The sequence below is a fragment of the Lynx rufus genome, unplaced genomic scaffold (assembly GCF_022079265.1).
Source record: "Lynx rufus isolate CCGP_SWC_20201006 ecotype Redwood Valley unplaced genomic scaffold, mLynRuf1.p SCAF_4, whole genome shotgun sequence".
NCBI lineage: Eukaryota > Metazoa > Chordata > Mammalia > Carnivora > Felidae > Lynx > Lynx rufus.
Window position 1 is genome coordinate 51300001 of NW_025814856.1, and position 12924 is coordinate 51312924.

Consider the following 12924-nt stretch of genomic DNA (forward strand, 5'->3'; position numbering starts at 1 on the left):
TTACTATTTTAACCATTTTTAAGCGTACAATTCAGTGGCATTAAGTTCATTAAGAGTGTTGTGCAAGTGTCACCACTGTCTCTATCCAGAACTTTTTGTCATCCCGAACAGAAACCCTACCCATTAAGCAGTAACTCCTCATTTTCTTTCCTCCAGCCCCTCATTACCTCTAATCTACTTCCTGTCTCTGAATTTGCCTGTTCTGGGTACCTAATTGAAATAGTCATATCATATTTCTCCTTTTATTTCACTTAGCATAATCTGTTCAAGGTTCATCCATGGTGTAAGATATATCAAACTTCATTCCTTTTCATGGCTAAATAGTATTCCATTGTATATATGTAGAACATTTAGTTTGTACATTTATTTCTTGATGGACACTAGCCTTTTTTCACCTTTTGGCTATTGTGAATAATGCAGCAATGAATATTGGTATAAAAATATCTTTTTGAGTCCCTATTTTAAATTCTTTGGGGTATATACCTAGGAGTGGAGTTGATGAGTCATATATTCATTCTGTGTTCAGCATTTGGAGGAACTACCAAACCATTTTCTACAAAAGCTGTACCATTTTTCATTCCCATGAACAGTTGGGGATTCCATGGTTGTATATCCTCACCAACACTTATTTTCCATTTTTAAAAAATTTTTATTTTTGAGAGAGACCACACATGCGAGGGGTTGGTGAGGGGCAGAGAGAGAAGGAGACAGAATCCAAAACAGGCTCCGCGCTATTAGCGCAAAGCCTGATGTGAGACTCAAACCCAGGAACTACAAGATCATGACCTGAGCCGAAGTCAGACACTCAGCCTACTGAGCCACCCAGGCACCCCACTTATTTTCCATTTTGTAATAATAACCATCCTTCTGGGTGTGAAATGGTATCTCAGATGGTTGATATGGTATGACAAATGGTTGTCTTGATTTGCATTTCCTTAATGACTGATAATTTTGAACATCTTTTTTTTTTTAAATGTTCATTTTGAGAAAGAGTGCAAGTGGGGGAGGGGCAGAGAGCAAGAGAGAATCCCAAGCAGGCTCCATGCTTAACGTGGAGCCTGATGCAGGACTCAATCCCATAACTCTGGGATCGTGACCTGAGCTGAAATCAAGAGTCAGACACTGAACCAACTGGACTGCCTAGGCACCCCTAAATGGTCTGTCTTTTGTTGTTGACGCATAGGAATTCTGTATATTTCCTGGGTATTGTCCCTTATCAGATACATGATTTGCAAATATTTTTTCCCATTCTGTGGATTATCTTTTTACTCTTGATAGTGTGCTTTGATGGAGTTTTGATGAAGTCCCAATTTATGTGTTTTTTCTTTTTGCCTGTGCTTTTGGTGTCATTCTTAGGAAAAACTGTTCCCAAATTCAAGGTCATAAAGATTTTCCCCTGTGTTTTCTTTTTCTTTTTCTTTTTTTTTTCCCCCTCTGTGTTTTTTGCTGAGAGTCTTATAGTTTTAGCTCTTAAATTTATATTGTTGATTCGCTTTTAGTTAATTTTTGTATGTGGTGTAAGGAAAGGTTCAGTTTTGTTTTTTGTGTTTGTGGGTATCCAGTTTTTTCAGCGCCTGTTCTGTGTGTGTGTGTGTGTGTGTGTGTGTGTGTGTGTGTGTGTTTTAACACCTTTTATTGAAAAGACTGTCTTTTCCCTTTGAATGGTCTTAGCACCTTTGCAGAAAATCAGTTGACCATATATGACCAAATAAGGTTTATTTCTGGACCCTGTTCTATCCATTAGTGTGTATGGGCTTCCTGTGCAAGTAGCACACTATTTTGATTACTGTAGCATTGTAGTAATTTTGAAATTGAAAGGTTGTATGTGTAATTTCAAAATTGAAAATTTATTTTCTTTGGGGTGCCTAGGTGGCTTAGGTCATGATCTCATAGTTCATGAGTTTGAACTTCACGTCAGGCTCTGCGCTGACAACTCAGAGCCTAGAGCCTGCTTTAGATTCTGTGTCTCCCTCTCTTTGCCCCTCCGTTGCTTGTGCTTGCTCTCTCTCTCTATCTCCCTCTCTCACACTCAAAAATATTAAAAAAAGAAAAATTTTTTTTGTTTTCAAAATTGAAATTTGACAGAACAAATTTGTTCTTTTCAAGATTGTTTTGGTTATTTGGGGTCCCTTAAAGTTCTATATGAATCTTAGCATGGGTTTTTCTATATCTGCAAAAAATTCTATTGGGATTTTAATAAGGATTACAATGAATGTGCATGTCACTGTGAGTACTGTCATTATCTTAACAATATTAAGTCTTCCAATTAATGCACATGGGATATCTTTCCATTTATTTAGGTCTTCTTTAATATCTTTCATTGTTGTTTTATAGTTTTTAATGTACAAGTCTTTTGCCTCCTTGGTTAAATTACTCCTAAGTATTTTTTTTTTTTCTATTTCATTATTTTAGCTGAGCGGACAACAACATTACAGTAACATACATATCCTTATCAAGCAACTATCACAACATTAATAATAGCTATAATGTTTGAACATCTGCCTTATTTTTTTTTTTTTTTCAACGTTTATTTATTTTTGGGACAGAGAGAGACAGAGCATGAACGGGGGAGGGGCAGACAGAGAGGGAGACACAGAATTGGAAACAGGCTCCAGGCTCTGAGCCATCAGCCCAGAGCCCGACGCGGGGCTCGAACTCACGGACCGCGAGATCGTGACCTGGCTGAAGTCGGACGCTTAACCGACTGCGCCACCCAGGCCCCCCACATCTGCCTTATTTTTGACATTGTTCTAGGACAGTTTTGTAATTTGTCTCTCATAAAATCTTCCCCATTTTATAGATGGAAAAAAATTGAGACTCAGATGCAGTGACTTGCCAAGAGCCACACAGTAAATGATAGAACCCTTGCCATTTTAGCTATTTTGGTTCCAATATCCACAGGCTCTTTTGCTGTACTATTCTAGCATTTTCATCTTTCTTTATCATATCTCCTTGCAGGATGATATGCACCTGGTGATACGAAAGCAGCTCTCTAGCACCATAGTCAGATACAAACTCATTGGCATTATTGGTGCTGTCACCATGGCTGGCATCATGGCGGCAGACAGGTATGCATGGAAATTCTGACTTCTGTGGCTCAAGGTCAGTTAATTAAGTTGCCACCTTACAAATAAAGTGTACGCTGTGTAGGCAAAAGTGTTTACAAAAGTAAATATTAAAACCGTAATAAGAGAAGTAAGCAAGTATTTATTGCAACTTTTCTATTTTCCCTTCTAATCTTGACTCTATATACTAATATAATTTTTTACAGAATGTGATTGTAGTTATTACAATCTGATGGTTAAAAACTAGGGATTACCAAGAAATAAAGTTCTAGAAATATTTCTACAAAAGGGGAAACCCTGAGCCTCCTGGGATGCATTTTTCTGCATTTACGCCTCCTAGGCACTAGACATTACAGGTTTCTCCATTGCTGTGTTTTTCTGTCTGGGACATCGTGTTTGATGCAAATAAGGTCTTTCTATAGATTTTTTTTTTTCCTCTCTTGTACTTTGATGCCACAATTATAGCACCTAAAGGAGCATCTGTATTGGGTCTTGATAAGATGTTGCCATTGCAAAATGACTTTGGAATTCCGTTTATGCTTCTTAGAGATAATTTGTTAAGGAATTCCTGGGACCTCAGGAGACATCCTTAGAATCAACATTAGTAATTCATGGAGGCTACATAGTGTACTGATTAAGAGTTCATTCATTGGAGCCATACTGCTTGAGAGCACCAAATGCCTAGAATAATGCCCAGTGCTCACTCTTATGATTATTACTAATTTAATGTGCCATTAAAAAAAAATTAAGGTAGCCATTATCTGCTCTAATCCACATTTTGTATATAAATAGTTCTGTGCCTTCATGTACTTTTATCTCCACTCACATTCCAGGGATGGCAGGACTCATAAACTTATTGCCAGTACTTAAAAAAACAAAAAAGCAAAAACAAAAAAACTTATTGCCAGTTCTTACAAAATATTACAGAAGTGAACCTAAAATTCCTTGTTTTTAGAACTAGATCTTCAAGTTTGACCCAAGGGAGAACAGACGTGAGCAATGAACAGTACACGCAGGTGAGTTCTTGTAATGTATTTGGGTATGTATATGGGTAACTGAGGAGTTGCTTCTGGTCACTGGCAGTTTACCAAAAAGACTTCTTTTTTTTTCCCTCCCCAAATCTGTTTTCTTGAATTCATAGCTTTTGTGATTTGTACCACTACTGTGGCACCTAGAATCTACTGGTGTGGATTACATTTATTTCTGTATCTAATCTCCTTAATTAAATTGTAAATTCCTAGAGAGCGAGAACAGTGAGCCATGTTTGCAGAATAGCAGATTGACTGGAGCATAGAGACAAGTAAGTGTAAAATTGGAGAGTTGGAGATAAAGCTAGTCCAGAGGTAGAAAACAGAGGGCCTGGAATGTGAATCAAGGCATTTTGATGTAATTTTTTACACAGAGGTATTCTTTAAAGGTTTCTTAGCACGGACATGGCATAATCAAAGCTTTGCTTTAGAAAAATTAATCTGGCTGTGGGTGTCTGATGGATTGGAAAAGAGATGAGTTTAGAAACAGATGGGCTGGTCAGGAAGGTCAGGAAAACCTCAGGCGAGAGGTAGTAAGAGCTTTGCCAGTGATACTGGAAGGAAAAACTACTGTTTGGGGTGAACAGTGTTTAGGAAGTGTTGACAGCCCAGTTGCTGAACCATTCTTTCTCTTTGGCTGCTCCAGGTGACCTCGTTGCTGCAGTTGGTTCATTCCTGCAGTAAGCAGTCTCCCCATGCGTCCGCACTGTATTATGATGAATTTGCTACTCTGATCCAAAGAGGAAATCTGGCTCCAAAAGCCTTGGTAAGGCCAAGTATCTTTTAAAGTAGTGAAGCATGAGGGCTGCTTTACTCCGTATTCTTTCTTCAAGCCCTTCTGTCTGTTGCAGTGCAAAAATAGATCATCCTGGGGTGCCTGCGTGGCTCAGTCGGTTAAGCGTCTGACTTCGGGTCAGGTCATGATCTCGCAGTTTGTGGGTTCAAGCTCCACATCAGGCTTTCTGCTGTCAGCATGGAGCCTGCTTCAGATCCTCTGTCCCTCTCTCTCTCTGCCTCTTACCCTACTCACGCATACACGCGTGCTCTCTCAAAAATAAACAAACTTAAAAAAAAATAGGTCATCCTGAGAGCTTTCCCATATTCTAGTTGGGAAAGCCCTTCCCTAGGCCTCACCTCTAAGGCCTCCTTTACATAGTAACAATAATAATAGCAAAGATGAGGTTGGTGATAATATTGTTGATAATGTTGATAGCTGCCATGTTTTCTGTGCCAGGCACCGTGTTAAGCATTTTTCATGTATTATATGTTTTCCACTTCATAATAATGGGGTACATATTATTGCTATTTCCTCCTTAGAAATGATGAAACTAAAGCTTAGAAAGAGTAATAGTTTTTCTAGGGATCTATAGCAAGTACCCCCTGGGCTGTATGCCTTTTTTGTTTGTTTGCTTCCTGAAGGAATGGGTTGGGCAGACCATCTTTAATGATTTCCAAGATGCCTTTGTGGTGGACTTCTGTGCTTTTCCAGAAGGGTAAGTACTGTTTACCCACTAACTTGATTGTACTGGTGAAGAAATTATGTCGATGGATGGTACAGACTTGAGAATGCTCTTGACCTCAGCCAAGTCTGGCCCAATCCCATAGTTTCTTTCCTCCCAGCCCCAACACTCCAGCTCCAGAGTTGATCAAAGCTTCCCCACTTTTCTTTTTGTTTCTCACTTCTCAGAGAAGTTCTCTTCCTAAGAGAGAAGATTGGTTTGTTTTAGTAGTTTCCCCCATAGACTTGTATACCCTTGGGGCATCAAATTCTGGGTTCTCTTTACAGTGACTATCCATTTCCTGTGAAAGCTCTCTATGGACTAGAAGAATACAGTAGTCGTGATGGGATCGCCATCAACCTCCTGCCACTGTTGTACTCTCAGGACTTTGCAAAAGATGGGGGTAGAATGACTTCACAGGAATCAGACCAAAAGTCAGTGTACTTTTTCTTTAACTTCTGTTACTGTTTTGAATGTTCACGGGATATTCCACACTTGTTGCAATCTTTTGGGAACTTGATGGAAAAGGGTTTCTCCTAAAACAGGTGATATTTGTAGGGGTTAGCAGGAGTGTGGCAGTTTCCTTGTTTTTTCTTAGTCCCTGTGGTTGGGGTCTGTATTGCCTAATGACAGCCAACAGGTACTCTGTGAGGCTATTTTCATTTGTTTCTTTCTCCCTCCCATGAACATACTTGTTTCCCTCCCTCCTTCCATTTTATCTCTGCTTCTCCTGACTCATGGACATTCACTCTATTCAGCCTCTGTCTTCCTCCAGTTTAGTTCATTGTTTATTTACTGAGCACCCATTAAGCTCTTGTCATATGTTCTAAAAAGTAGACATTTATTTTGGGCAAAACGCTTTAATTATAAGGTGGGGTTCTTTATAAACATGGATTAATATGCCTATAAAATATTGTTTAGAAATGGATTTTTCCTTCCCAGATTGGTGTCTCCGTTGTGCCTGGCTCCCTATTTCCGGTTACTGAGGCTTTGTGTGGAGAAACAACATAACGGAAGCTTGGAGGAGATTGATGGTTTATTAGGTATAGGATGAAGTTATCAGATCCTTTCTTCTTTGTAACCTTTCTCTGGTAATCTTAGGGAGGGAGCAAACCAGTACATGTTGTGTAGGGGAAGGAATTTTTGAACTTCACAGAGTAAAATAGCACTAATAATGAAACTGCAAAGATGATATATAAAGATTCCCATCATATTGACAGATCAATCATCATCATAGTTCCTTGTTGCTTTCTGGTCCTTGCATCTAATTTTGTAAAAACTTCTTCATGATATTAAAGATGGCTACATACTAAGGCAGTAATTTTGAGACTACCCAAAGCTTCACCTTCAAATATAAGTTAAAGGGGAAAGTAAGTATAGGAGATGTAACTCTAGGGGTAGCATCCAGGTTCTGTTGATGCGAAATAAAGGGAGTTAAAAATGTTTGTTCTCTTTCAGATTGTCCTATATTCCTCACTGACTTGGAGCCTGGAGAGAGGTTGACATCCATGTCTTTTAAAGAGCACTCATTCATGTGTTCACTCATATTTCTTACTCTCAACTGGTTCCGAGAGGTAAACATAGTTACTGGGAATTTCACTTATTGTCTATAATTCTTCTTGAAAGGAAACTATTTCCTGGTTCTCATGGGACTCTCTACAGAAGCGCCTGGCTGGTTCAGCTGGTTCAGTGGGTAGAGGCTATAACTCTTGATCTCAGGGGGGTCATGAGTTCAAGCCCCGCATTGGGCATGGAGCCTACTTAAAAAGAAAAAATTACTAGCACTAACCCCTGTGTGCTTCTCCAGCTGTTATGTCCCACTTTTCCCCAATTACATGTACCTTTTGATGTAGCCAAATCAAAATACTTAGAATTCACTTAATAAGTTGTTCATGCTTTACTACTACAAGCCTTTTTGTTGTATTCTTCCTTTTGCCTGGAATAACCTCACCTTCTTCACTGTGAAAATACTGTTCACCCTTGCATAAGTACGTACTTAATGTTTTAATTCAGTGAGATCAAGTGAGTGATGGTTTTCCCCTTCCTTTAGAATATGTTTTGGGGGTGCCTGGGTGGCTCAGTCAGTTGAACGTCCAACTTCGGCTCAGGTCATGATCTCTCAGTCTGTGAGTTCGAGCCCCACGTCGGTCTCTGTGCTGACAGAGCCTGGAGCCTGCTTTTAATTCTGTCTGTCTGTCTGTCTGTCTCTCTCTCTCTCTCTCTCTGTGCCCCTCCCCCACTCATGCTCTGTCTCTCTCTGTCAAAAATAAACAGTAAAAAAAATAAAAAAAAATATGTTGAGTGAAATTCATAATAATGAAATATGAAAATGACAGTAACATATTTATATCTCACTTCCTTTCTTATGTATATTACTCTGAGAATGTGCACTTAAATTATCTCCTCTTATGATTACATTTCTATTATGATGTAAGCAGGATAGGTGTTGTTATCCTTGTTTCGTACCCATGGAATTGCAGATACAAGAGAGTTCAAAGTCAGTAAGTACTCAAGTACTTACATTATGCCAAATGCTGGGCTTATTTCTCTATTTACAGTATTAAATCCATATAATAACTGCATTCTCATTTTATAGTTGAATAAATAAAAACTCAGAAAGGCTAATGAGTTGGCCAGGTTCACACAGCTAGCAAGTAGCAAAATAGGACTTGTTTCACCAAAGTGTGTGCTGTCTACTCACTGCTGTTCCACCTTGCTACTTAACTAGAAATCAGTAAAACTAGGATTAGAAGTCAGATCTCCTGTATTGGCCCAGGGCTTTTTTTTTTTTTTTTCCTTCTCCTCTATAGCACCTTACTGAGAACACTTTTACATTACAGATTAAACTCACAGATACTGCCACTGAATGGCATTTTTAAAAAAAAAAAATTAATGTTTATTTTCAGAGAGAGTGTATGCGAGCAGGGGAGGGGCGGAGAGAGGGAGAGAGAATCCCAAGCAGGCTCTGGGCTGCCAGCACAGAGCCAGTGGGGCTCAAATTTACAAATTCTGAAATAATGACCTGAGCTGAAGTCAAGGGTCGAATGCTTAATTGACCAAGCCATCCAGGCACCCTGGCATTTTTAAGCTCTGGATGAATAATGCAAACAGGGTTAAAACTGCAACCATTCAGGGACACCTGGGTGGCTTAGTCAGTTAAGCGTCCGACTTCGGCTCAGGTCATGATCTCGTGGTTTGTGAGTTCTAGCTCTGCATCGGGCTGTGTGCTGACAGCTCAAAGCCTGGAGCCTGCTTTGGATTTTGTCTCCTTCTCTCTCTGTGCTCCCCCTCCCCCTGCCCCACTTGTGTTCTCTCTGTCTCTCAAAAATAAATAGATATAAAAAGAAAAAAAAAAACTGGAACCATTCAAAGAATGAGAATATAATTTGTCCTTTGCCAGGTTGTAAATGCCTTCTGCCGGCAAACGTCACCTGAGATGAAGGGGAAAGTGCTCACCCGGTTAAAGCATATTGTGGAGCTCCAGAGAATCCTGGAAAAGTACTTAGCAGGTAAGGAAAGTGTCTTACTGTAACCTGGCTGGGATAGCAATGACAAGATAAAGAACTTTACTTTTTTTTTTTTTTTTACTTTTTTTTTTTTTTTTTTTTTAACGTTTATTTACTTTTGAGACAGAGGGAGACACAGAATCTGAAACAGGCTCCAGGCTCCGAGCTGTCAGCACAGAGCCCGATGCGGAGCTCGAACTCACGGACCGCGAAATCATGACCTGAGCCGAAGTCGGCCGCTTAACTGACTGAGCCACCCAGGCGCCCCTAAAGAACTTTACTTTTAAGCCAGGCTCAATGATAGCCATCCTCTATTCGTCTGGGACAAGAAATGTATACTCAAAATTAAAAACACACACACACACACACATACACATATATCTATATATATGCGTATATGTATATATATCCATTTTCCTCCCTTTGTTACCTCCAGTTACCTCTGAGAAATCTGTTTGCTTGAGAAAATGAAAAATAGCATTTGTTGGGCTTTTGTAAAGTAACTTTTCTTCTTTAGAAGTTAAAATTTCAGAGGCATCTAGGTTCAAGCGTCCCAACTCTTGATTTCAGCTCAGGTCATGACCCCAAGGTCATGGGATTCAGCCCTGCGTTAAGCTGTACACTGTGTGGGGAGCCTGCTTGAGATTCTCTCCCTCTGACCCTCCACTGCTCACACACACGCTCTCTCTTTCTAGAATAAAATTTATTTAAAAAAAAATTTTTTTTTTTTTTTTAACGTTTATTTATTTTTTGAGACACAAGAGAGACAGAGCATGAACAGGGGAGGGGCAGAGAGAGAGGGAGACACAGAATCTGAAACAGGCTCCAGGCTCTGAGCTGTCAGCACAGAGCCCGACGTGGGGCTCGAACTCACGGACCGCGAGATCGTGACCTGGCTGAAGTCAGACGCTTAACCGACTGAGCCACCCAGGCGCCCCTAAAGAACTTTACTTTTAAGCCAGGCTCAATGATAGCCATCCTCTATTCGTCTGGGACAAGAAATGTATACTCAAAATTAAAAACAAACACACACACACACACACACATATATCTATATGTATGCGTATATGTATATATATTTCCATTTTCCTCCCTTTGTTACCTCCAGTTACCTCTGAGAAATCTGTTTGCTTGAGAAAATGAAAAATAGCATTTGTTGGGCTTTTGTAAAGTAACTTTTCCTCTTTAGAAGTTAAAATTTCAGAGGCATCTAGGTTCAAGCGTCCCAACTCTTGATTTCAGCTCAGGTCATGACCCCAAGGTCATGGGATTCAGCCCTGCGTTAAGCTGTACACTGTGTGGGGAGCCTGCTTGAGATTCTCTCCCTCTGACCCTCCACTGCTCACACGCACGCTCTCTCTTTCTAGAATAAAATTTAAAAAAATAAAAAAGAAGGCAAACTTTCAGTGCCCTTTACTTTCCTAAACATAGTTATAAACCAGGAGTAAAGCTAAAAGACTGGGGCACCTGGGTGGCTCAGTCAGATAAGCATCCGACTCTTGGTTTCAGCTCAGGTCATGATCTCACAGTTCATGGGCTCTATGCTGACAGTGTGCACCTGTTTGGGATTCTCTGTCTCCCTCTCTCTCTGCCCCTGCCCTGCACTCTCTCTCTGTCTCTCAAAAATAAAATTTTAAAAAACTTAAAAAATGATACCTCTGACCAATATGTACACTTGTTTTATTTTTAAATTTTTTTTTTTCAACATTTATTTATTTTTGGGACAGAGAGAGACAGAGCATGAACGGGGGAGGGGCAGAGAGAGAGGGAGACACAGAATCGGAAACAGGCTCCAGGCTCTGAGCCATCAGCCCAGAGCCTGACGCGGGGCTCGAACTCACGGACCGCGAGATCGTGACCTGGCTGAAGTCGGACGCTTAACCGACTGCGCCACCCAGGCGCCCCTGTACACTTGTTTTAAAATGCTAGGTAGATGGGTGCCTGGCTGGCTCAGTCAGAAGAGCGTGAGTCATGATCTTGATCTTGATCTTGGGGTCGTGAGTTCAACCCCATGTTGGATATAGGAATTACTTAAGTAAACTTAAAAAAATAAAATGCTAGGTAGATCCTCTGGGGAAATCATGGAGTCTCCCTCAGGTCCTCATCTAAATAATTACGTGTAAAACAAACCTCTGTGTGACCTAATTTAAATATATTTAGATTTTATTTTTTTTTATTTTTTATTTTTTTCAACGTTTATTTATTTTTGGGACAGAGAGAGACAGAGCATGAACGGGGGAGGGGCAGAGAGAGAGGGAGACACAGAATCGGAAACAGGCTCCAGGCTCCGAGCCATCAGCCCAGAGCCTGACGCAGGGCTCGAACTCCCAGACCGCGAGATCGTGACCTGGCTGAAGTCGGACGCTTAACCGACTGCGCCACCCAGGCGCCCCAATATATTTAGATTTTAAATAAAGGTTAGTTTATTTTTAGTCCTTATCTGCTTGGATATTTTATATCATTTTATAGAATGGTTTTATGTTAATTGATTATAATCATTTAATATGATACTCCTATAAGACATTTCTGATCATTTTGCTATGCCAAAACAATTAATGTTGGGTAACTTGTATGTATCTTACAAGCATTCAGCCAGTCAGACGATGCATTCTAACAGGGTTATGTGATTGGTATGCATTGAGCATTGTCTCTTCTCTTTTCCAGTCACCCCATACTATGTTCCTCCTCTTGCACACTTTGACTTGGGAACTTTAGATGTAACACCTATTACTGCTGCTGCTATTTCAGCAAAAATCAGAAAACAAGGAAAGATAGGTATGTTCTCTCCTTCTTATTCTGTATCTCCATAGGAGCCGTAATGAATTAACCTAAGAGGTCATATGCACCGAGGCATCATTAACTGGAGAGATGATGTCATTGAATCTTTAATTGGCATGGTTATAAAATGAACTATAATACAGGGTTATGAGATTACCTCCTCTACCCCTAGATAGTCTTCAGCAAGTTGTTTCCTAAAGGCATGATATTTAGCAAACATGATTACTGATTACTTGAGTCACTTTTCTCTTCTTGAAACAAAAGGAGGAAGGAAACGGAAAGCAGATGGCAGCAAAACATCTTCTTCTGACACACTTTCAAAGGAGGATAGTTCAGAGTGTGTCCCTACACCATCTGATAGAAGCCAGCTGGAAAAGGTACTGGAATGATGGGTATCCATGAAGGTGTGTGACAACCCAGTAAGATTAACAAAAGACCAGCATTATTCTTTGCATTTTACAGAGAGAAATATTAGGGAAAGGAGAGGCAAACGAACTCTCCTAGGCTTTGGGGTGATCCAGTAGCAGAGTTAGGGTTAGACTCTAAGTCTTTATCACTACCACACAGTGTTTTCTAGTTATTTTCTTGAATGTGTCACTCCGTTTTTTATACCCCAGCAGTACTTTTAATTCCCTTTTGTGGCATTTATCAAATTCTGTTTTAGGATATGGTTTTAGATGTACTGCTTTTAGCCTCTTCCCCACTCTGATCTGAGATTATCAGCTTCTCAATGAATTGAGATAACATGAAATGCTTAGGACAGTTTCTGATAGTTAATAAATAGTAGTTCTTTTTTCCTATAACTTTACCAATCACAGAGTAGGTTATATGTTTATGAAATTGCCTAAACCACATCGATTCCAATTATTTCTGTTTTTTATTTTCTGTTTATTGAGTATTTAGTATGGATAGCTCCTATAATCTTCTAAAAACCCAAGATTAGTAGTAGTATCTACATTTAATAGGTAAGGAAACTAAGACTCAGAGAGAGTAAGTGACTTGTCCAAATTCACACAGTTAATAAGTGATTGAGCAAGGATTTGAAGGC

The 12924-nt window shown here is 39.8% G+C and overlaps 1 protein-coding gene across 1 annotated transcript in view; it reads left to right on the forward strand.

Annotated features, from left to right (window-relative positions):
* The window catches only part of FANCD2 (FA complementation group D2), a 65000-nt gene that overhangs the window by 28169 nt on the left and 23907 nt on the right, over positions 1–12924 (forward strand). The window contains exons 19-28 of the mRNA XM_047095506.1: positions 2959–3068; positions 4021–4081; positions 4740–4859; positions 5513–5586; positions 5880–6026; positions 6535–6635; positions 7051–7166; positions 8993–9101; positions 11763–11873; positions 12141–12253. Of these exons, the coding sequence (XP_046951462.1) occupies positions 2959–3068; positions 4021–4081; positions 4740–4859; positions 5513–5586; positions 5880–6026; positions 6535–6635; positions 7051–7166; positions 8993–9101; positions 11763–11873; positions 12141–12253 (1062 nt within the window). The remainder of the gene's footprint in view (positions 1–2958; positions 3069–4020; positions 4082–4739; positions 4860–5512; positions 5587–5879; positions 6027–6534; positions 6636–7050; positions 7167–8992; positions 9102–11762; positions 11874–12140; positions 12254–12924) is intronic.